The following is a 25950-nucleotide window of genomic DNA, read 5'->3' as shown; positions in this document are numbered from 1 at the left end:
TAAAAAAAGGGTCAAAGTTCCCTTTTTTTTTGTTGGCCGTTTCGCCCTCACTCATTATTGGCGAACCCCTTCCTCAGTATTCCTGCATGCACCCGTGTCCGGAACAGGAACAGGTGGTGGGACATGAAAACCTGTCGACTCTTGCAGAGACGTTTCCTTTGTTCCTCACTTTTGCATTGAAGTCTGGTATCTTTTGAAAAGACAATATTCTAAAGAAGTCGAGAAAAATTAAAGTCAATCCATAAATAAACAGAGCTTAAGGACCATTGTGGAAAATAATTTAATTTTCATTTAATTTAATGACATAATAACAATTACTATTTTCAATGCATTTTAAAAATATAATTATTGTATAATAACAATTAAAACAAATGTTATTGACTGAAACGCATCAAACTCAAAATTATTTTCTGAAGAAAATCTTTTTATTTTCAACTGTCCATGTCATCGAGTCAGACACTTGGCGCTATAACAATTTTTAACATTATGTCCATAAAAATACACAAGAATGCGCAGAGAAATGACAACACTGATGCACCATAAGATTGTGACCAACCAGCGTAACTCCCTAAAAATGTCTATACCCAAAGTGCAGCCGTTGTTGGGTCAAAAGTCTTCCAATAAGTTGAAGGTGGGAGGCGGGGCTTCCAAGAACAGGTGTCCAACACATGATCAGTGAGGCAGTCATAATGTTATGACAAATTCACGTGTGCATTTTTAAACAGACAGTATATAGTATTAAAGTATTACAAAGCTCATGTGTTTGAAAGGACTAGGTTTGTTTTCAATCGTGTGTCCTGAATCTGCTATTTTTATTGAGTAATTCAGGGTTGGTTCAGTCATGTGATACAGCGGGCTACATGTTGTTGTGCATGCTAGTTTGTTCTGTTGCTGCCTCACAACCCACCTCCACACTGGCTCCTTCCATTCAGACTCCTCCCAAGCTGCTTACAATCGGCGAGCAAGGTAGCGTAACTCTGAGCTATGACAGACATCCCAGAATTAACGTGTTTCTGCATCTTTACATTTGGCAATTTCAACCCTGAACGTCTTTAGCGGCGACAGCCACGTCGCTCTGTTAGCTTTCATGCTGATGATGTACATATTTACAAGGCAGCCGAGTGGACGGATGGAAAAGCTGGACTCCCCCAAAGAGACGAGTCCCACAAACCTGAATGAGACATTCATGTGATACTTGCTGTGAGTCGTTTGACAAAAGAATATCTTTACAAAATGACTATCTGCTGGCCGAACAGGAAGTGATGTCATAGATCACAACAGTATTATTATTGACTGACAACCGTCCCTCTAAAAAAGGGACTGTGGATTTCATATGTAGCCATTAGCATCGCGATGCAACGCTACGTGTTAGCTCAACGCTACCCTGAAGTTTCCTTTGCAAAACGCACGAACCAGACAGTCCACATTACAATTCTTTTTTTTTTTTTTTTTTTTGGATTTATCGACACAAAACAAGACAAAAGTGAAACAGAAAGGTACAAAGTCGCACAGTGTCGGTGGTACTTGGCAGCACAAGCTTCAATTCCCTGCCCTCCCTCCCCCCGTAGCTCCAGGGAGGCTAAGCTTCAACCCCTCCCCTTCTTTCTAAACAGTCGCGAGTTGCACAGATGACAAACTCACAATTTTGGGGGTCATAGTCACAAACAAGTCCTCTTGAACGGGAGTGGGAAAGGCCCTCCTTGCTCTCCGGCTGTAGTGCAGATGATTCTCGCTCTCGCCTCTTTTTTAAAACCTAAAACATAAGACGAGAGTTTCACTGAGCGGCAAGGAGGCTTGGCCGCGCCCCTTTGCCCAGATCCAGCCTTCCTCCAGACGTCTTCCCTAAATCTACATGCAGAGGAGATTTGGGTCAGCTTTCTGTCTTGCTCTCCTCACTTCCTCGTGCCCACTGTCTCAGCCTCCTCTCATTGGCTGTCGGGGCTGTGACACTGTGTCTCCAGTCGGTGGCTGCTGTCGAAGCCTGGCAACGGTTGTCCATACTTGTCCACGCACCAGCAGTATCCTCGTCTGCGGCCTTTGGAGGGACGACACTGTAAAGGCAACAGCAACAACAATAATAATACGGACGAAAAATAAATGATTTAGGAATCAAATATTTCTCCTTCTTCTGCCCCTGTGTAGGTCTGTTTTTGTTTGATGTCACGCACACATTGTGTCTTCCTCATGCCTTCGCCGTCTTGTACAGTTGAGTCAAGTTACCATGTCAAGTCAAGTCAACCTGTCTGGTTGACTAGTCTCGTTGCGTTTGGTGAAGTCATCGTGTTGTCTTGCCCCATTAAGCCAACTAACACTCTGGTGGAGTCAAGTCACGACTAGTCAAGTCACAGTCTCATCTTGCTCTGTCAAGTCATGCAAGAGTCCGACGCATTCTCATTCAGTCAAGTCAAAGTCTCATCTTGCCCTGTAAAGTCATGCAGTAACTAACAGTATGGTGGAGTCCAGTCTCGACTAGTTAAGTCATCGTCCCGTGTTGCCCTTTCAAGTTTACACATCAAGCTAAGTAACAGCCGGGTCGAGTCGTGTCTCACTCTTGAAATCAAGTCTCGAGATAAAGTCAATAAACTGTTTGGTCGAGTCCCTTTTTGTCAGGTCTGTCTTCTTGTCAGGTGAGTAATATCTCCATGTCAAGTCAACAGTCTAGTCTGGTCCAGTCTCGACTCAACTAGTAAAGCAATCATTTCATCTAGTCAAGTTAAGTCTCCACATCAAGTCAACTGACATTTTTTGTCGTGTCTGGACTTGTCTAACCAACTCATCATCTTGTCTGGTTAAGATAATTCAAGTCTCTACGTCAAGTCAAGAAACTCTTGGTTCAAATCATTGTCTCGTCTTGTCAAGTCAAGTCTCCACATCAAGTCAAGTGACTGTCTGGTCATGGCCTGTCTAATCCAGTCTAGTCATTGTCTCGTCTTGTCAAGTCAAGTCTCCACATCAAGTCAAGTGACTGTCTGGTCATGGCCTGTCTTATCCAGTCTAGTCATTGTCTCGTCTTGTCAAGTCAAGTCTCCACATCAAGTCAAGTGACTGTCTGGTCATGGCCTGTCTAATCCAGTCTAGTCATTGTCTCGTCTTGTCAAGTCAAGTCTCCACATCAAGTCAAGTGACTGTCTGGTCATGGCCTGTCTATTCCGGTCTAGTCATTATCTCGTCTTGTCAAGTCAAGTCTCCACATCAAGTCAAGTGGCTGTCTGGTCATGGCCTGTCTTATCCAGTCTAGTCATTGTCTCGTCTTGTCAAGTCAAGTCTCCACATCAAGTCAAGTGGCTGTCTGGTCATGGCCTGTCTTATCCAGTCTAGTCATTGTTTCATCTTGTCAAGTTAAGTCTCCACATCAAGTCAAGTGACTGTCTGGTCATGGCCTGTCTAATCCAGTCTAGTCATTGTTTCATCTTGTCAAGTCAAGTCTCCACATCAAGTCAAGTGGCTGTCTGGTCATGGCCTGTCTAATCCAGTCTAGTCATTGTCTCGTCTTGTCAAGTCAAGCCTCCACATCGAGTCAAGTGACTGTCTGGTCATGGCCTGTCTTATCCAGTCTAGTCATTGTTTCATCTTGTCAAGTCAAGTCAAGTCTCCACATTGAGTCAACAAGTCTGGTCGAGTGCTGTCTTGTCCACTGGAGTCACCGCTCGTCTGGCTCCATAAAGCCAAGTCTTCATGTCAAGTCAACAAACAGTCTCGTCTAGCGAACTCATCTTGTCCCATCACAACATGAAGAACCTGAATCATTCACTTCGCCACCATCACACTTGTTTTCAGTGACAGTGCTCCTGAGTGATGCCCTGAAAACGCCTGACTCTGAAAAACAAAAGCTTTTCATCGTGAGTCTGGTCGCTGTGGTTATGGTGGGCAGCTCTTTGCTAACACACGGGAGCAGCTCTCACTTCACAGATCACACTTCAGCAGTCACAACCTCAGTCTCGCAGCAGTCTGACGAGTGATCGATCAGGACGGTGAGTCGCGCTCGCCGTCATGACGTCTGTCTGGCGAGGTGATGTAGCCGGTGGCCTCACGAAAGCGGATCTCCACGTGCCGCCGCGTCAGCACTTTTCTGCAGGTCGAATACCAACATGCAGATTATTTTCGATAGCGAGTGAAGGTAAACACGGAGCTGCTAAAATATTTGCCCAGGCCGACCAGGCGGGCAGCAGGGAAACCAGAGCCACTATTCTGGGATGCCCTGAATCATCTGGAGCTGATTATGACCAGCACACACACTAGTGACTTGTCACAGCACACGTTGGCACTCCTCTCAAACAACAGCTGTTTTTTGTCATGCTGAAGTCAGAACAATCCTGCAGCCAGTTTGCTAGCTGACTCCCACACTTGCAGCAGGCGAGTCGCTCTGAGGGAGCAGTATTGGTGCCACACCAGTGGAGACGGTTGTTAAACCTGGTCACCAGCGAGAGAGACTCACATCTGCTGAATGTGGGACTCGACTGAGGTCACAGAAACGCACTGTTGAGCACAACACTGAATCAGCAGAAAATAAGTTGCTTACCAAAACTAGCGTCAGTCGACAAGCAAACATACCACATGAATTGAATAAAGACAACATGAGCTGAAGCAGAAACTAGTAAAGTCCTATCACAGCACAACACGCAAAGTCATCACTAAACAACAGAGGAATAACAAGTGTCGCCTGCATGAGTAGAGAAAAATACAACCACCAGATAAATAAATAAAGATGTAAAAAAAAAAAAAAAAAGTCACAAACAAAGCACAAAGTAGAGCGTGGGACCACCCATTTTCGAGATAAAGTCAATAAACTGTTTGGTCGAGTCCCTTTTTGTCAGGTCTGTCTTCTTGTCAGGTGAGTAATATCTCCATGTCAAGTCAACAGTCTAGTCTGGTCCAGTCTCGACTCAACTAGTAAAGCAATCATTTCGTCTAGTCAAGTTAAGTCTCCGCATCAAGTCAAGTGACATTTTTGTCGTGTCTGGACTTGTCTAACCAACTCATCATCTTGTCTGGTTAAGATAATTCAAGTCTCTACGTCAAGTCAAGAAACTCTTGGTTCAAATCATTGTCTCGTCTTGTCAAGTCAAGTCTCCACATCAAGTCAAGTGACTGTCTGGTCATGGCCTGTCTAATCCAGTCTAGTCATTGTCTCGTCTTGTCAAGTCACGTCTCCACATCAAGTCAAGTGACTGTCTGGTCATGGCCTGTCTTATCCAGTCAAGTCATTGTCTCGTCTTGTCAAGTCAAGTCTCCAGATCAAGTCAAGTGACTGTCTGGTCATGGCCTGTCTTATCCAGTCTAGTCATTGTTTCATCTTGTCAAGTCAAGTCTCCAGATCAAGTCAAGTGACTGTCTGGTCATGGCCTGTCTAATCCAGTCTAGTCATTGTCTCGTCTTGTCAAGTCACAAACAAAGCACAAAGTAGAGCGTGGGACCACGCATTTTGTGAAACCATTTTCAAGTACAATCTTCCTTTAAGCTACATTTGGAACAGACACGAAGTGTGAGTCATCAGCCATGAATGGTGAGTTAACTCAGTGCAACTCAGTGCGATTCATTGAGATAAAAATCTTCATCTATTGTCAGCCCTCGTGTGTTTAAGAGCTCCGTGATGCAACGTCTTACTTGGAGATTCATTTATTGTCATAAGTGCTTGGTTATTGTCTTGAATGCAGTTAGAGCCCAGTCTGACATCCTTGTTTTATCAACTGCATGCAGCCAATGTGTCCAACCCAAAAGTCACTTCTCACTTGAACTCTGTTTTGGACGTCCAAAAGTAAACCTGGCTCTATTTTCGGAGACCCCCCGGCGCACTGACCGGTCCACGCAGCAGAAAAACATTTCACACACATTAATAAGGTTTGGAGTGTATGAGCGCGTGGGTGGGGGGAGCGTGTCATGTGCATGAATACAGACTCTTGTGACCGCGGCCTTCTCAGAGCGCCGCAGAGCTTCACGTGCGCTAAAAGCAGGCGGCGGACCGCAGGACAAACAGCTGCTCATACCTGTAGTGATTGCTGCGTTCAGAGCTGCCTACATGCTGCATGTGTGTGTGTGAGTTTTCGGTTTCAGGATATTGCTTATTCTAAAAATAAAACGTTCAATAGGAGTTTCGCCGAAATCCTGCCCAAAATATTGGGTGTTTTTAGCAGCTTTAAAATAGAGGACTGAATGTGGGCTGGTGAATGAAGCTGCTGCGTGAGTTGAGGAATTCGACTGAGAATGTTGCACACGCACAAAGCTCGCGAATGATCTCCGAACCGCAAAACTGTCGTCCATTCATGACATGAATCAAAAATCAGCCCTTGGAATCGAGTTGATGTGAAGGTTTTCCATGACTTACTGACCAGATGAATCACAGTTACTGATGATCCTTTAGATCCTGATGGCACCCACCACGTTGTGCTTCCTTTCTAGGGTCAAACTCAGCTCCTGAGATCTGCAGGTGACGCTTCGCTCTCACCCTGAAAACTCCTGACTGCACCTTTAACGCTCCGTTTCGTCTCAGAAAGGCATGTTTGCCTCCAGTTTGGGAACCAAGCCGTAATGAAGCGACATGAAAACTGGAGGAACACGGAGCCGAGCAGAAAATAGCCGTCTGGACTTGAGCACGTCCGTTATTATAAAGTCGTTGTGGTTGCTGCGTTCGCTTCCACAGAGCCGTCTGAGTCACGCTCGGTACGAGGCTGGACGTCCTGAGCAGAGCTCCAGCCGGCCCACCTCACAGTCGCACAGAAGAGCCAAGAGCGTTTCAGGCGACTGAATCTGATGCGGCTCACAACCTGAAGGATTCTCTCCACTAGACAAGTCATTTGCTTTCATGCTTGTTGTGTTTATTTTTGGCTCCTTTTTGCTTTGTTTCTGTTGCATATGCTTTTGGGCTATTGCACTGATTTATGACCGTTCTTCTGTCCTATCTCCGTTTTTATTCATGTGTTGTGAGTTTGATCGTCTGTGTGCATTTGCCTCTCTTGTGCATCCAATGTGGCTTTGTCTTTTCATATTGAATGTGTTTGTGAGCCTCTATGTTGGTGCGTCTGCTTTCTTTTTGTTTGTATTTTCACTCGCTCATGAGTTTCATCTTTAACTTGAGAGTGTGATTACAGGCATAGTAGACTTTATATTATTTATAATTATTATTTATAAATATAAATTAATAAAAAATGTTTTTTTCTTTTTTAAATACTAAAAAAGTAAAAAAGCAACATAAACATAATAAAATGTAGTAAAATACAAAAAAGTTAATATATATATATAAATAAAAAATAAAAAATAAAAATAATTGTTTTTTAAATCGTAAAAAAAGTTTAAAAAATAGATATCATAAAATAAATAAATAAAACAAAACAAAAAGAATATTTGCCACAAGAAGCCACATTTTCCAATTTGAATGGATTTGGTATATCACCAACACATACATTTAAACAACCAAATATAAATCAGTTTGACAATATCACAATAAATCACCATGGTGGCTATATTCAAGTTTTAATATCACCTGATTTGAAACTAAAGCTCTTTTCATGTCTTGAAAATATTTGTATAAGAATGTCAAGTCCATTCAGAGTGGTGGAAACCCTGGTCATTGTGTAGTGAAAAACCTCCCTGAACCAAAGCCAACAGCTGCTTTAGTTTGCTTTGGTTCAGGGAGGATTCCTCCATGTTTGTTGTTGTTGTTCTCATCCTAGCTGCCACGTGTCTTGTGCATCAGTGGGATCAGTGGAGCAGGAACTCCTGCACTGACAAAGGGTCCCTGTTGTCTGGAGAGCAAACTGTTCAATGAAATAAAATTAAATAAAAACGATTAACCGCTATTAAAATATTTTAACGCATTTTTGGTTGTAATTTATTAATCGTAATAAAAAGTCCCACCCCTAATATATATGCATGTATCGCTGTCCACACAAAAGACAATCAGGACCCAAGCATGGACCCCTTCCCACAGTTTGGACGTGTGAGGGGACGTGACCAACGCTTGTCTTTCCACACACACAGGTGCACGGACACACACACACCTCTGTGAGTGATTCCTGGCCAAACAAGGAAGTGGCAGCCACAGTGGAGTCCTGACAAAAGAGGCCGAACGGCAGAAGTGGCCATGAGAGACAGTTGTACTGAGCGGCTCTGTGTCGGGCACGCATGGCCTCCGTCGGGATACTGAGCCAATTCATAGAACCGCCGCTAAAAATAGAGGTCCTGCAGCCGAGCGCGCCAGATTCACTCAGGTTACCAGCCACACAAACAGATCTGCGACGGCGAGTCACGACCCTGCTCACTTTCTCTCCTTAAAAACCCCGAGGCTTCTGACTCACCAAGAATGTTTCTCATCACTGGAAATGATTTTGTGGAGCTCCTCTGACTCAGTTGGAGACACTAGATTGTGGTGTCCCCTGTGACTCGTCACTCAAGTTTCCCACTAAATGAGTCACTCAGATCCTTCTGTAAGTACATGGTAGTAATTACACACCATTTTTACTACTGTCAGTCATGAACTGGTGGACACATTCATTTCACAATGACTTGTCTTTTACAGAGTCACACAAAAAATTCAGATGGTCCTTCCCATGAATCCTGTTTACAGTGAGTCAAAAAAAAAAAAACATTTTACCATCCATGAAAATGAGGTAAAAAATACAGGACCCAAGCATAGACCCTGACTTTGGAACACGACCAAAACGTGTCTTTCAGGAAAAAAATGTCAACACATATCCACAAGATGCTGGTGCAACATAATTGTGAGTCAAGGGTCACTTCTGTGTGTGACTTGGTCCTCGCGTCTGTTCGTGCTAAACGTCTGCTTGTTACCTTCTCATGGACTTGTACAAGACCAGGGGAGTCCCCCACATCCATATGAGTCACCAGCCTTTTCTTCCCCTTCCTTCCCCACCTCTCCTCTGGTCGCCCAGCCTCCCTCTCATGCACATCCTTATCCAGCTTCTCCTCCATTGTCTCACCACGAATCACTATATCATCTGCAGACATTATGGTCCATATGTGGGATCATCTTGCTGCTCATCTTAGTCTACAGTCTTATGCGAGCCACAAGGAAACTATCCGGTTGCTCTTAAAAAGGTGTGACTGCAGGGATTTTAAATTAAATTCTGAGAGGAGTTGGGGAGACCTGTGTTTGTGTTGTGAAGTTTTCACCTTCATCTGACCTCTGGAAAAATAAGGACTACATGTTAGAGATGTTAAGAGAGAATATCATCACCATCATCACACAAGCGTGTGAACACACAATTTTAGAAATTCTAAATTTTACAGTCAGAGTTAAGATCACGAATCATCACAATGTTAAAAAATGAAACATTAAGATTCACTTCAACCATCCGGGAATCTAGTGTCTTATGAGCAAAGACCTTTCTTCCAGCACTGTTCGAGCCGTCACCTCCACCACCACCACCCCCCACTCACGGCCCACGCTTCGCCCTCCCCCCCCTCTCCTCCCCCACACTCCTTCTTTTCACAGTATTGTCACTCGAGACGGTTCACACGGTCTCCTCTTCGCAGTGTTTCCGGTCATAAATCTGCAACGCACCGTGAAGACACATCCCCTCTGAGTGGATTTAACACCAACCCCCCCTCCCTCCCGGCTCTGCCTCAGCCGCACACCAGCGAGAGAAGGCTGGCACTCTGCAACACACACACACACACAGAACTGAGTCTTATCTTACAGTTGCTCACCAGATTAAAAAGTCATTTTGAGATTCTGGGTTGTTATTTAAGTACCTTTCCCAAGGCCAACTAAAGCAGGGGAGCAAATTAGGACAGTGTCGAAGCAGCGACTACAGCAGCTCCAGTTCCAGTCATCACTAACTTGGGGGCCACGGTGTACTGCAAGAGAGTCCTACCTAGAGGCTTAGCGCTCGGAGTCATTCCTATTGTCAAGTCTTCATTGTGAAGGGGATTATGAGTTTTTTTGTTTGAGGCTTCTTGTGCCACAAGTATTTCTCACAGCTGCTAAAAACAGAACCTTTTTGTGGCTTCATTCAATGCCTTCAATTAGGGTTAATGAAATGCGTGTGGCCCCTGCAGCAACTCTGAAACAGAAATTTAGGTCCCGTCCACAGAATCCATCGGGTCTGTCTCGTACAAGTCTCTCCTCCACATAAGACGGTCACCACCAGTTCTACGCCTTCGTCTGTACACTCATTTCTCTGGTCCAGGGGTCTTCGACTTGGAAGTCAAATGGGCCCTGGTGGTACAGGTTTGCCTCTGCTCTAGTCCCGAGGCCAGCGAGATGCTTATTTGTGGTCCCTGAACGCCACATGAAAGACAAGAACCGGGGTTCTGTCAATATGATGTCACCACTTATGTGCTGGGACCACCTGAACATGAGGCTGATTTACCTTGTGGCCCCACCTCGCTGTTAAGAGTTATGAGGGACACAATAACCACTGAACAGTTGGTGCCATTTAAAAAAATAGCAATCGGTTCATTGACTATTTCTCACAATATTATTCAAGTGAGACCACCAGGCTGCTCGGTCTTACACAGAATTGACATTGAAAGTTTGTTCTTTGTTCCTAGTACATCTACTAGTTTAAAATAGAAGTAAAGTTGAAAAAATGACACATAGGGAAAACGTATGCGCATACACAATTTGCCAGCTCTGTTGTATGAAAATTATGCAAGTTTGATGCAAAAAGAAAAGTGGACAGTGAAAATCTCAGTGATTTTGCGACAGCACTCAGTCACCTGACCAACCTTAATAAATGGCCCTTAGAGTTGGAAAAATAAGGTTTTAAGGCCCTTCTGCATTTGTGTTTGAGGACCCCTAAGTCTTTCAAAGACAAATTCAAAGACAAGGATTGGGCACCTCTTTCGTAACAAGCAGCAAAGTACAATCTCCAGAGAGTTTTTTTTTCATACGTTGACCTTCAAGCCACAACAGAAAGAAAAAAAACCTCTACCCCGGCCACTCTCCCTTGTCTTGGTTGAGCTCGTCGTCAGTCAGTGTTGAACATTAGGGAAACAGATCGGAAAGATAATGGTGTGTCCTTGTGTGTATAGGACCAAAGTACAGAGACAAGGCTCCAACTCAACACTTGTCTGTGAAGGTCAATTCTTTAGGGCTATACCAGAAAATCAACGGGGCGATTTCTTTCCGTTTTTTCGCAAGATACTATTCATACATGATGAGTCATTTTATTGTGGCTTTAAGTTCTACATTACGATATAGAAATGGCAAAACACAACCGTTAGCAGCACCTCCCCGGGAAACCATGCCCCTTGTGATGATGATGATGTAGACCCACCCGCAACACTGCGAAGTCGGACTCAAATCACCACCGTGAATTCTAGCGCTACCAAGAGGTAGTGGCTAAAGTGAGCAGGAGCGAACCGCAGGCGAAACCAATGCTAATGGAGTTTATTGTTTGATACAAACAGCCATTTTCTGTGGTCGAAGACCGGAGCTTTGGGCAGCTAAAGGCAAACCTGGACCCAGATACCAGTTCTGTCCACATGTGTCATATGTGCTTTTAATAGGTTTGTTTAAAAAAAAAAAATAACTTCAATTGGTTTTGACCAAATAAAAGGCAATCTGGGCTTCACTTGCTTTTCCTTCCTAGTAACAGTGAGAGTTGGGCCAGCACCAATTGGGCCACACCACCATTGTGTCATGGCAACACGAGACTCTCCTTTAAAGTCCAAGCACAAGAGTCAACGCATGTTAAGGTGTTGCAGTAAAAACCCTTACAGTTGCTATACATCCTATGTGACGGACTGAGAACCTGTCAAGGAGCTAGGAAGACACGGTTGCAGTTACTGCTGCGACTCTGCTCTCTTCTGACCTGCAGACCCACAGAGGGTCACAACCACATCCGCCAGTTTAGTTTTCCAGGCCGGACGGACCACAAATGTGTTGGGGAACTCTTCGGAAACGACTTTGATCTTAGTCACTTTGCCAAACGAGATTCAAAGATCTGAGTCAGTGTAGTGACTCAAAACTTCCCGTCGCTTGTATAAAGGGCCAGAACCTGCTGCATGACACGAACAAAGTCACGCTGGAATTTCAAACTTCAGGAAAAGAATAATTGTGTGTTTTGACTAGAGTGAGTCACGCTGCCAGAGGTTTATTTTCGGGTGACTCATACACTTCCCTGAATGGATCCCGGAGCCCCTCAGATAAGAGTCTCAATGACACGGGAGCCCCCCACCCCCTCCAACTCACAGCTCTGCCTCATGTCTTGCTGGCAGCTACTGCACCAGACTTGCCGTGGTCCAGGTCCAGGGAGCGGTATTAGGACCTGGGTGGCCTGAACCGGAACCACAGACAAGAAAAAGACCAACCAGCGAGGGCCTTTGTTTGTTTCTTTAACCTCACCGGCAGCATCCTCACCGACACTACCGCCGTCAAACAAGCGCCATGCGAACACTCCCCCGCCGCCACATCCACCGTGCCACACACACGCTCCCAGACCACATTCTTACATCCCTGCCCCCCCACACTCTCCCACACCCACAAACACACCTGACCCGCTTCATTTCCTGTGAGTCAGACATGCATTTACTGGAGAGATACGTGCTTATTAGCCATTCTGATAATATAGTGTTGATGTGGCTGTCAGGGCAACCTGTGAGAAGTATAGGGGGAATGTGGTCGTGTGAGTGGCTGGAATGAGTCGGCGGAGATTCTTCGGAAGTGTCGGGGCATGCGGCGGTTCTGTCCGCAGGTCCGTGTGTGTGTGTGTGTGTGTGTGTGTGTGTGTGGAGGGAGACAGGGAGAGCCACTTACCTGCTTTTTCTTGTAGAAACCTTTTCGGTCACAGTTGGGGATGCGGAAGCCTCGCGGGTTCAGCACGTTGTTGATCTTCAGACTGTTGAGGATGCCTTCCATCTCACGCCGACATGGACCCTGGTGACACAGCGAAGACGCGCACATTTAAACACCAGTCTTTAGACACAGTGTACGCAGTCGGTTTGTCATTTGGCAGGCTGCGTTTAGACCTTTACACAGACCAATCACAGCTTCCTTTCCTGGAATATGTTCATAAATACATAAAATCCCATTCCGTCACATATGTAATGTCCCACCAAAAACCTCACCCTTTATTAGTCGTGAAGTTTCCAATCAACTCAGAAAGTTTTATGACCGTTTTGAGCAAGAGAAGGGGCCCTCTATTGTGTTGTTCAAGTCTTAACATTACGATCGCTTTCCATTGCTGCGTGGTCTTTCTCTTTGTTTCCAACCCCAGATAAATGTTCTGCCTCCCCACCATGCGAACACTCCTCATCTTGGTTGTTGTACCGAGATATTTTGGTTCCTCATTGTGTCCATCGCGTTTACCTTTTACTAGCCTTGGGAGCGAGAGCTACCCAGAATGCATTGTGTTTTATTTTCAGCAAATAAACATGGCTTCCAAATCGGCAAACAAGGCGAGCTACGAATGAAAGTATTTTCTTTGTTAATGGAGATAAAAGTATTACAAAAAACATTGTATCATCTTAGTTCATGCCCATTTTATGGATCATTTACTTCATTGAGATCCAACGCGTATTTTTATTTTTCAGTCGTTTGTCAACAGCGTCAGTTAATGTCACACACAATGGTGATTTTTCTTAGTGGTGACTTAGTTTCATCAAGATACATAACCTGCTTGTGCAGATAATGGTATTAGACGACCGGACTAATGCGGTGTCATATAGCCGCAGAGTTACAGCTGGTGATTCCCTTTCAATGAGTCGTGGCAATGCGGTGAATTTGTCCGTGGTTGTGTCATAGATACAGATTGTTTGATTACTCAAACCGAGGGAATAACTGACTGAAAGTCCACAACCATTTAAAAAAGAAACTGAGGCATTGTTTCTTGAATGAAAACTGTGCTAATAAAAAACAAAACAAAAAACAACGAAGTCTGAGAAACAGTGGCGCCTGTTGTGTATTGAGGTCCAGAACCATGAAGTATTTGGACTGAAGGAGCTGTGGTCCTGAACCAGGCTTCTCACTACAACACACCCCTCGTGCAGCAGAGTGCAGGTAGCTCAGTTCAACACCAGTAAAAAATAAATAAAATGAAGAGGCAAACACCATGGAAACTATCAATAATGGTCCTGTAATCCTCGTTCAGAGACTTCCAACACTCACGGACGGACGGGCAGCTCATCTGCCAGGGTTGATGAGTGGAACACCAGGCTGGATTCCAAACAAAGTGTTATGGAACCAACTTCAACACACCTTAACTTCAGGATCAGTAAGGGAAAACCACTGCCATGTTTATTGGTTTATTGATTCGAGGTTTGGAGCTGGTGTTGAGCTGTGCTCATTGCCGTTACGGGGCATCTAGAGACCATTCTTGTCCACCAAACCAGACGCCGGAACCTCTCTGGGCTCCACTCCCACCTTCAGACTTGGAGTCATCCGTTAACAAGAAAAGAAGAATCTGCTCATGGACAGCAGGAGGAAACCTTTGGAGACAATATTGATATTAAGGCATGATGAGGTGCTGAAATGGTACAGCCGGTTTGTTCACCTTGTGGGACCTTCAGATGACCTTCTCTGTGGCACATGGTCCACATGTTTACTGCAAATCACTTTGGGGGCAAACAGAAGGCCGGATGGAGACGATAACATCACATCAGAGGGAATGAAATGGCCGTGTGTGAAAACAGACTGGTCCGACTTCAACAACACAGACTCACCAAACGATGTATAAACTTCACCTTCCTCTTCGCAGGCGTGTAATCACCACGGCCGCTGTTTCCGACAACACGACGTGGAGGGCTCCGACCGCCAGCTGGGCTTCGGGCAAACTCTTGATGAGCCAGCGGCGGCATTGTTTGGACGCTACCTGCACGTGCGGCTCCCGCATACGCGGAGAAGACACACATCTGCGTCATTCGCAGGAGCTAAAGCCTAAACAAGGTCGAGATCTAAACACTGAAATGATTGTCCTGGCGGCGGGAGAGGTGGAGGATGTATACAACATGTTTGTCAAACGCACAAGCTGTGTTTGAAGTTCTGGCTCCTGAGTTTGTTGGAGGCCCTGGGTGGTTTGGGGTCGGCGAGCTTCTGCTCGTATAGACCCCAACAAGCCTCTGGATTTGGCCAAGCTGAGCAGACGGTCAGGCCACGTGGACTTTTTCTTAGTTAGAGTGAGCAGAAGATTTCAAACCGCCAGGACTTTCTTCTAAGGTTGGCTTTTTATGATCATTTTCTATGTACATTTTTAGACAGATTAGCATTTTCTTTTTCTAAAATGACTTCCAGTGGATTTCTTGTTTGCCTTCAGCCATAAAATGTCCTACATGTCCTTGATTTTTCATCCAAGAACATCAAAGATTTATTTGCAGGAGCCCATTCCTGGCAGGTAAAATAAATAAATAAATGTTGAATTAAAAGGATGCAAAAAAGAAAAAGAAAATTGCAGTTAAAAACGAAAAATAAAGGTTGCATCAAAAAATATACTTATGTACATTGCTTTTATTTATATATTGTTATCAGTGTCAATGTACTCCGAATAATTCTGAGATTAACAACCTATGGAAATCAATGTTGAGTCCCGTGAAGGCATCGAACCGTGACCCCCCTGCTGCTCCCTGTTGCCTGGAGTACATCTCTTTTTGTGTCCTCTTTGACACTGTGTCTTGAGAAATGCTTCCAGATCTGTAGAGCAGCGAGAACATGTTTCTTTATTGCTGTCTTAGGAGGGATACCACAAAGATACATTTACATACAAATACATGTATCTTTTAAACCTACTGTTTCTCTTTGTCGACAGTTTGTTGTCTTTTGTTTGGTTTGTCTCACTGCTTTTAAATGCTTTCTCAATGAGTTTAGAAAGCAGAAACAAAGTATAACAAAATATCCACCAAAGTAGGTGTGTTCGGACCGAGCTGCGAGTCACACGTCAACTCCCGGTGACTGCACACACATCCGGACACAGACGGGTCCTTCTGTCCGTGCTCTGCCTTCATTTCCTCTGTATTTCTGCACGTTTCAACAAAGCTTTCGGATACAGACCAAACAGAGCAGTACTGCTAGAAACCCTGGGGGGCAGTGTTGCTCTTACTACCCGATCTATAGCTCTAATGAGACACGAAGAGAACACAAACGGAAACTTGCCGGAAACTTTCGATCCTCCTGTCGCGATATATTTAACGTCCTCACCAACCACTGCCTCCTACAATGATGCCCCCGTTTCCACTTTTGTGCAAGTGCTTCACATCAATGCTTCTTCCACAGTTGCCATGTTGGTCTCGGAGTTTGTTGTTGTCATAAACTTTGACTGTGGGATGCTCCCTCTGGTGGATATATTGGGGAACAGCAATGCAAATGCAAAGAACACACGGAAGTATGGGATCTGCGACTGTAACATTGTCTGAAACTTGACTGGTACATATACAAAGTAAAGGGAGCAAATGGGCCTAAAGGTGCGCTTCAGTCTTTAGAAACCTTTAGTGGGACGTGGCACTTGATCTTACATGGAGTCATAGTAGTGTGCCACAAACATAATGAACAACTAGTGAAGTTCGCATTTTCAATATGTCCACATCATTTCATGTGTTTGTTCTTGGGTAGAACCATTTTTGGGGTGTTGAAGCCCTGTCACCTGCTCACACATCAACCCCACTTCCCGCTGTAATATCTGGCTGAGACACTTCTACTTACATACTCGGTCTCTCTCGGGTTCTCCAGCGAGAAGTTCTGAACGTCCACATTGGTTCCTCCCAAAGACGCCTCCACTTTGTAGCTGTGCGTTCTTCTGCTCTGCTCTTTTTTGATCAGTTTGTTCTGCAGTGGCGCGCGTCCGTCCGTCAGCCCGCGCCCGTACAAGCACTTTACGATCCTGTTGCCTGGAAGCTGCGGCGATGTCACGTTGCTGTTGTTCTCTACTTGATTGTGGTTGTTTTCTGTTAAAAGAATAAAATTAGAAAATAAAATAAAGTGAGTCGTCTGAACACAAATAAGGTGCCGTTCCTCACGGAGACACGGGAGGCGCTGTCCAGAGGTCTTGGTTTCTCTGACAAATGGCCTTCATGTTGCTGCAATTTTTAGAACGATACTGACTGATATTGATATTGATGTTGATATTAATACGATTGTGACCACCCTGTCATCTATTTAGGTGACCAGTCAAACTCAAACTTAAATGTAGCCCATGAGACGTTTTTGATTGTTAAGGCCAATAATAGCAGGTTTTGCAGCAGGTTATACATGAAAAATTCCGTTGAAAGTCGCGATGAAACAACATGACAGGAAGTAAGGAGCTTTGCAAATGAGCAAATAAAAAATAGAGTCCATTTTTACCCTGAAAATACATCCATCCAAATATGCGGATTTCACGTGGAAGGAAATTTAAAAACTGATGCGACTGATGCTCCAACTTTTACGATGGACTTATATTTTCCGCAAGTAGTTTCCGGGCTGACAGCACCTCACAAGGGCGGAGCCTGGCGGAGGTTTGGAGGGGGGCGGAGTCTGAGAGGTAAAGGTGTGTGTGAGCGGCTCATTCAAACAGTAGCTGCTGCTCTGTTCCACAGGGACAAAGAAGACAAAAGCGATTGGTGGAATTGAGGGACTGGTGTGCTGAGAAAATAACCCGTGATGAGCTCAGTGTTTAAGACAAGCCCAGTAACAGAGACAATAGATGGCATGAAGAAGTTTAAAAAAAAGTTTAAACTGCGTGTATAACTTATTTTGCATTGATATCGGGCGGGGGAGGGAGGTGTCATAATACACATATAAATAACATGTATATAAGTTGTTCCCGAATCTATAGTGTAACTGTTGGAAAAAATGAAACTTTGTTTTTTGAGAACAAGGAAATGTGTTTCTGTAGCAAAATTATGATGTGACCCCACAAGACAAGCAGTGGGACTGATCTTTTTTTTCTTTTTTTGGTGCCAATGAAAATAGATAAATAAATCATCAGAAAGCCAGTGAGGTGGTCAGCTTCAACAGGTTCAGATGGACAGAGAAGCTTCAGGAACTAGGAGAACCGTACTGTCGACCCAGTGTTTCCAGAACATTCGGGCAAGTGAATTCAGGATCCCAAGAGACGTTCTCTCATCACTGTTTCAAAAGGAGGGAGAGGTAGGATGACAAAGGGAGGAGGGATCACAAAAGCTGTGGTCAAGGAGGAAAATGATGTGGCATGAAGCCGAGAGAAATGGAAAGTGGCTCACGGCTACTCCTGTTAGTTATTTAGGTCTGAAGTTTGTCTATAGCTTTCACCCAAAGAGGGAGACGGGGCACTAAAGCCAAGCAGACAGAGTAGACAGTGATACCCCTCCTCTGTGATGGAGGGGTATCAAGTTTGGATCATTCTATAGATGCCAAAGGATCACAGGAGATGGTAGCTCTTCAAGGTCTTCTCAAGGTTGTGATGCATGTCTTGCATGACGTGGAATTTGAGCTCTATGTGTGGGGAAATGTGACAAGGTGTGTGCACTGGTTCATGGAGGCAACAGGGAAACTGAAGCTCGTAGTAAACAAGGCACAAAGACTTTGAAGCCTGAATATGGACGATTGAAGAGGAGCTGACTGATATATGAAGTGAAGCGAGCACTCCCCAGGGGAGGAAATATGAGGGAGGGACGCCACAGAGATGCGGCAGCACGCTGACTCGCACAGCAAACGGCTTATTTGTTGGTGTCATGGTTTGTTTGTCCCATACAGCAGTCGGTGCAGTCACCCGCCCGGGAGTATGTAACCAGCTCGACCTCTGACCCCCGCTGGCAAGTAAAAAAAAGTGATGGAATGCTGGAAATGAAGTGAGTAAACAACAGGGAGAAGGGAAAGTGTGAGTGAGGAGACTGCAGTTGCAGGGTGCGATGAGGGACTGGAGGTATTAATAGTCCTTCACGTTGGCATAGATTCCTGTAAGGAGCGAGGGATGCGGCAGCCAGAGAGCAGGCTCCTCTCTAATAAAAAGGGCACCAAACGTCCCGCCGCTCAGTCGGTTCTGCCACCACAAGGCCACAACCAGCGAGATGTCCCGACCAGCGGAGCGCCGATGGTTTCTAACTGAAAGCAGACCTCGGTAGATTGCAGCACTGCGGTCGACACGCCAGGGAAAAGCCACCGCTCTTCTGAGACCAGCTGATCTGTGACACGCTGTAGTAGCAGCCGTCTTACCCGAGCGACGACAACATCAACGAGGCGGCGCACGAGCACTATAAATACATGCAGACTTCTAAAAAAAAGTCCTGTTCAATGGTGCGTGAAATGGTCCTGGGGTTGCAAACCTGAGAAATAAACATGTTTGTGCTGCAGCTGAGAGGAAAACAGCGTTGTTGCACACCCTGACCAGCAGAGGCAGGTGCGAGTCCACACTCAAGAAGTCCTCACAAAGGTGCCGACAGATACAAAAGAATTCACCACTGTCTGGGGCCGTCGCCGCCGACTTTGAGAACACTTGAAACCAGAGTGGGAATACCATCGTGACACCCTCAACGTAACCATTTGTTGTCACCATTCCTTTGCCAGGATCGCCAGACCAAAGTGCCGCAGGACACAATTCATGTGACTAAAAACATAAAGCAGCAGCTCCAGCTTTTCCCTTTACGATCTGCGATCCCACACCCACACAACCCCTATATGCCGTCTCAATTTGTGATGTCATAAATGAGAAAAACCCAACCAGTAATGGCCCCGTCCAGCTTTGCTGCAATGACAAGCCTTTGGGATGAACACGGATCTGGAAGGGCACTTTTAAAGGAGCGTCTCAGAAATGTGCAAAACTAGAAATCTCAACTCAGGCAGGACGTACAAAGGTTGTCTCCTCATTCAGATTAGTGTAAAAGAACTGTGGTACCAGACCCACTGTCCAACGTCCAACAACACCACCACTACGTAAAACGACCGTCGACTCTTCAACAGCAAGTAACATGAGTAAATACAAATACTTGCTAGACAGAGCAACAAGGTACATAAAATGGCAATATTTTTCCAAATGATAAAAGGAAAAACTAGTATTTGCAAGAATAAACATCCAAACGTCTTCTTTACCGAAGACGGCAACAGTAAAAACAACAACAAATCAGTTTAGACAGAACACACTTGTCAACTCAATAACGTGACGTCGCATAAGACTGAGAACCGAGTTAGTGAGTGATGCCACCTCCGTGACCAGGGGTGGCGTCGTAACTTCCTCCCGTTCAAGCAAAGTTGACCTGTCAATAGAGGGCAGCGAGAAGAGACCACCATATTGAACTGGGCTCCAAGAATTGGTCCCCACAAGTTCAGATAAACCAGGTACATCCGCTGTTGCATGTAGATTGTCCAGCAACTCCAGGAATTCTCCCAAAGTGGAGAGCAGACTCGAGTCTCTCACCCAGCCGAAGGGGTTTCACTTCCAAATTCAGAGCCAGAACTGGACATCACCAGTAGCACAAACTTGGAAAACTCGTTACAAAATCCTAATGGAGAAACTGTTTGCGAGTGTGGTTGTTCACAATGTTGTGTCTGTGTGTGTGACAATGTGTCGAGTGGTTGCGTACTCGCCGCACATTTTTGTGGTCCGACCAAATAACCAAGATTGCGAATAAACAGACACACATACACAGGTCTGACGTCAGCAGCACCTAAACACACAGCAGTCTGTATTGACACCTCGGTGGCATGTGTGCCAACCCTCCAGTGGCAGCTCCGCGCGCGCAAAACAACACGCAACTCTCTTCAATCTCGGCGAGAATACCAGGTTTCGCGCGTAAAGGCGCAGTAATCCACGAGTCCTACTGAGCCGAAATGTCACCGCTCGAGCGATGACTCCCGCGCGCAGGAGCGACGGCGGTGGAGGGAAGTTCAACTTTCTGCGGGTTGGTTGCCATGTCAGACCTCATCTCTAAAACCTCACGCGCTGGAATGTCGCGCATCATTCTGGAAGTTTCCTGACAAATATCCTGGTGAGAAATGTAGCGGACGAGGCACAAACCCTTACCTTGCTTTGGCACGGGGGTTTTCCTGGCGCACACCCCGCGACCCTCCAGCAGCGCCTGCAAGGGTCGACTCTCTCCCGGCTGCTGCTGGCAGGACAAGCCGGAGCCGCAGCGCGCAGTGTAAACTCCGCACGCCTGACCTTGCTCGAGGGCGCACGTCATGCAGCAGCCGCAGCCGGGCTCCCGAACCTGCTCCGCGCACTCAGTGGGCAGCGGCTTGCACTGCAGCAGCGCGCCTGCGTCGCACGGCTCGCAACGGACCACCGGGCCCACGGCGGCGGCAGGACCGGCGCACGCAGCCAGCGCGACGGCCAGGCAGAGCAGGCGGAAAGCGCGCATCGTGCCGATCAACCGGGTCACTGAGGGACGGTGTGCGGATCGTCGCGGGGGCTGAACGCAGCGAGACGACTGGTCCGCTCCATGTGTGCGCTCGTTTACTCAAATTTCTGGTTTTATACGGGGCCAACGCGTTACACCCTCCTCCCCATGAATAATGTAACCCAGTCAGAAATAAGGGACCAGAACCGGACTCCGCTGCTCAATGTATCAGCTGCGCGCCTGATTTGGGCTCATAGCTGAGTCGAGTCGATCCATGAGGAGAAAACTTTTACTCCCTTTCTTTCCTTCATAATCCAAAACACGAGTTTATTTGTTTATGTGGTCAAATATGTGTCAAATCCTTATGCCTTTTTCTCTCTTTCTATTATTATGGTTATTATTTATCAGGCGTCCCATTTAAAAAAGAAAACATTTTAATCCAAGCAATATAAATGTATAAATACATACATTCAAAAACTAAACTTTGAATGGAAATAAATAAATGAACTATGTTATGAAAATGTTCATTCCATCCCACTGCTGATGTCGCGGAGACTCATTCAGATGTGTGGGGCTCACAGATTTCAAGAGTGTGACACGAGGAGCTCAGTTCAAATTGTGCTAGTTAAACGAAAACTCTGTTAACTGAAATACACATAAATAAAAACGAAAGTTTTTTTCATTAGACAATAACTAACTGAAACTGAATGCTGTTTTACAAAACTTATCAAATCAAAGTAAAATTATTGCAAAAGTTTTCAACATTATCGCCTTTATTTATGTCTTCAAGAAGCATTTTGAAGATGATTTTATTATCTATTTATTTTGGCCTGGTAGTCATCTTCCCAAATTGATGCATTTTTTTACATTGTGTCTTTTGTTCAGTGTTTATTAATGACTATTTTCGTGACCTATTTCAATCTACAGTCTTGTTCTAATATTCCATATTGAAGGGTAAAAAAAAAACAACTAAAACTAATAAAAACTAAACTGAAACGAAGCATTTTTCAAAAACTGAAACTCATTAACCCACTCAAAAAACGGATTAAAACTAACTGAATTTGAAAGACAGAAAATCACAACTAAATAAAAACTAATGAAAAATGAAAAAATATCATAACGTTGGTTGAAATGCAGTTCTTGGATTTCTCTGGCGCCTTTGTTGCCGTAGAATCGAATCAAATTATTTTATAGATTAGAAGGTTTCATACAGTCATGATGCCCAACACCATATTTAAAGACAAACTCCTGGAGTTCAACTACAACTGGCGGCGGAGGGGATGACGAGAAATACATGCGGTTCACAGGGTTCAGTTCTCTGTCTGTTCCTTTTCACATGGAAGACTTCAGACTTCAGCCTTATCTTCTGAAGTGAATGGAGGATTGGGGGGATAAAACCTCGTGTATAAAACCACCTTCCATTCAACACCAATAGGAGCTTGTGGTGCACCTCCTGCCTGCATCACCATCCATGAGCTCCGACAACCAGCTGGCTCTTCACCTGACTGGACAAATCATCGCATCCATGCCAGACTAAGCTTCCTAGAACCCTGGATCAGGACTCCTACCGCTCTTCAATAGCATGTGATTTCTTGTTGAACTTCATCGACGAAACACTGTGGAGTCTCCAAGTTAATGTCTTTCCTTGTAACTAACCTCCAGCCCTGTCAGTCTGTTCTGTGTGCAGAAAAAAAAAAACACTCTTTTGTCATCATCTGTGGATTTCAGACTGGATGAACTGGCACTTTTTTCCTCAATCTCTTTTGGAGATCAAGTCTTCCCTCTTGTCATGAGGCGAAGCGATACAATCCGATTCAGACATGACTGTTCATGCGCTGAGCATTTATTCCGAACTGAACAAGTCTGACATGCCACCGGCGAAAAATAAATAGAAGCTAGAAGATCCTACTCCATCAGTTTGTAAACAAACCAGTATCGGTTTCCGCCACCCGCCACAGCGAGTGGTTTATAGGCGGAGCTCTCGCAGCCGAGCAAAGACATGCTCAGAGACAAGGATACCAGGAGAGACCGTTGGATCGACGCTGCACATGGACGACGAGTCAAACCCCAAACCACCCATCTAAAGCTTAAACAGGTATTTAATTCATGCTGCTGCTCATCGTTGCCCTCTGGTGGACGCCACCTTCTTCACACATGTTGAATGTTAAAACAAACGGTCTCTGTTTTCTCCCAACGTTTGAATTAGGAATGGGCGTCGTGCAGCCAGGATCCAGAACTGTAGTCTGATCATGAGGCTATTCACGACAGAGATTCCTAAATGCACTCGCTCATGTTGGCAGGGATTTTTCTGGCCACAAAATTGCGCACTGAAGTCCCAATTCTGGGTGTGGTGAAGTTGACCTCTTAATCCAGGATAATGGTAGTGGGATCATCCTTATTTCCTGACTGAACAAGACGATTTGTGTTGGTCTGCTCAGCAGAAATGGCGAACACTGAAATGTTTTGACTCTCACCTTCCGCCCTCCTCCACGTCTGCCCCACGTCCAGACCCCCTGCACCGTCCTCCTCCACCCCACGGGATTTAACATTATTAAGACGCTTTGGAAAGTGCAGGCGCAGCACAGCCCCCTGCCAGTCCAGAATACCCTTCTGTTGTGCAAAAACAAACACCAGAGGGGGGCGCTCTCCGAAAAAATAAAGCTCTCAGTGTCGGCCGTTGTGTGATTTCCATCCCAGAAGCAGAGAAAGTGTTGAGACTGCACGAGAAAAAACAAGCGACCAGAAAGGAACGCTCTCCAGCTAAGACCCGACTTCATTTCTGTTTTGTCTCTTTCAACTTCTGACATATTTTTCCGACCCGATCGTCGTCTGCACGTTTGTCCGGGTCTCCTGAAACACAACTGCTTGGTCTTGTTCAGCCAAAGTTTGGTGAGTTTTGGAAGTGAGCACAGTTTGCAGACTTTCTTTCTTTGGTTTAAACCCCTGAGACCTCAGCCGACCTCAGATCCAGTTTCTTCTCTTGGTATGACGCTTCACTACAACCAGCTAATGGCTGACTGTCAAACTGATGGAACAGCATCGACGCTCAGTCAAGATTGTTGTTTAAGGAGGCCCTATCCTGGAGATACAAATTTCAAATGCTCAAGTCTTAGTGATGCTGCAAGTCCCTCATTGTGATGAGCCAATGGCTTTTTCATACAGCTCTCCCCTCTCTGAACTCCTTGTGGACGAGAGGTTGCGAGAGCGAAGCCCAATGTGACGTCATAGCAAAAAAAAAAAAAAAAAAAAGCATTTTTGATGGTTGGAACTCATTTTCCACATTCGCTGATGTATCTTTGAAGCTGCTGCCCCCTTGACCCCCTCGACAGATACATGCGCGAAGATGGATGGATGGAATATTTCAGTATCCATTTATTTATCCGCAAGTTGTGTGCAAAAGGAAACATATGCAATAGGGGTAAATTCATCATTTTAAACAACAAAAAAACCCTCTTCTTTAATGTTGCTAACAGAATTGATGTCGCTAAGAATGCAAAACTGCGCACCTAAATTTGACTCAAAACTTGTTGAATCGGACCCTCAAAATACTTTAAATTGTAATCTTTCGTTTTGAATGAAGAATAAAAGTTTTGAATCTGAAAATGAAATTTGGATCTTTATTGATTTATTCATCTAGTTTTAATCGGGCCGACCTGCACAGGGAACTGTAACTCAAGACAACTCATCTGCTCTATCTGGTGGGGACTTTAAAAGATCCAAACTGTCTCTGCGCCAGTCGCTGGTGTCGACAACGGCATTGGCGTTTGCCACACATGATTTCATTCAACTGAACAGCAGGTTCAGTGAAAGCCCTGAGTCAGCTAACTTAGGTTTTTCAGTTTTAGGAAGCGGGTCGGTAGTGTAACCTGGCCCACGGCCAATGTTCTCCATCAACCAAACCTGAAGGGTCCACGCGTAGGATAAAGTCTCATTGGTTGGTTTGACTGTCTGCTCTCTTTAAAGGGGCCCTATAGTGTTTTTTTTTTCTTTTTTCGCAGCCTCAGATTATAAACTGAGCTGTCCTCACCAGAGTGTGAGTTGAGTGAATCAGTTATGATATTAACTATTCTGACCATGATTTAATGGATGTATTAAAGAGCAATAGAAAGACAAACATGAATGGCACAAAACTACATGAACAGAGCAGATGCATGAACACATAAAAACACTGTTTTTTCAATGAAATTCTTGGCTTTTATGTCGCTATTTCAGAGGGATGAAGCTTGAAAACAGCTAGAGATTCAAGTCTACTGTAAGAGTAAGTGGGACCCATCTAAAGAGTGTTACGATGTCACCATAGTCTGTTACATAACTTACAGATGCTTATCAGATTTACCCAGAGCATTGTTTTCTGTTTCTCAACCCACCGCTGTTGTCTTTTCAAAGTGTATTTCCTGAAATCTCCTTGTTTTGTCTTCACATTCACGCTACTTCCACCATGGTTGATCGTGAATGGTCGTCTTGTGGAGCTGTCATGAAGAACCGATCCCTTAGCTTCTGTCCCACTGCACGATCACCACCAGCGGGTGCATATCTGTGCGGTGCGAATCTGTTACCGCCTATTACGCTCTCTTGCTCGCTGTTTTTTTACTCCAAAACTTTGACAGAAACATGTTGCTCATGTTAAAGTTACAGACGTCTGCAGGCTGGTAGAAATGCGCTGATGGAGTTGGACGACCGTCGTCACTTTCTCGGGAGCCATGTTGAGGACCCATTTAAACAAAGACCAGAATGACTGTCTGTGGTGGTCCAGTCTCTACAGAGGCTGTG

The 25950-nt window shown here is 45.1% G+C and overlaps 1 protein-coding gene across 1 annotated transcript; it reads right to left on the bottom strand.

Moving 5' to 3' along the window:
• Window positions 1–175: 175 nt before the first annotated feature.
• Window positions 176–21240, bottom strand: LOC128765604 (insulin-like growth factor-binding protein 3). Its single transcript, XM_053876411.1, has 4 exons — window positions 20865–21240; window positions 16592–16833; window positions 12719–12838; window positions 176–2051 (listed from the first exon to the last, which is right to left on the bottom strand). Exons 1-4 carry the CDS (start codon window positions 21199–21201, stop codon window positions 1926–1928), a joined length of 825 nt encoding a protein of 274 aa, XP_053732386.1. The 5' UTR covers window positions 21202–21240; the 3' UTR covers window positions 176–1925.
• Between the last annotated feature and the right edge of the window lie 4710 nt (window positions 21241–25950).

This window comes from Synchiropus splendidus, chromosome 1 (genome assembly GCF_027744825.2).
Source record: "Synchiropus splendidus isolate RoL2022-P1 chromosome 1, RoL_Sspl_1.0, whole genome shotgun sequence".
In the NCBI taxonomy this organism is placed as follows: domain Eukaryota; kingdom Metazoa; phylum Chordata; class Actinopteri; order Syngnathiformes; family Callionymidae; genus Synchiropus; species Synchiropus splendidus.
This window is presented reverse-complemented; position numbering and strand designations above follow the sequence as displayed.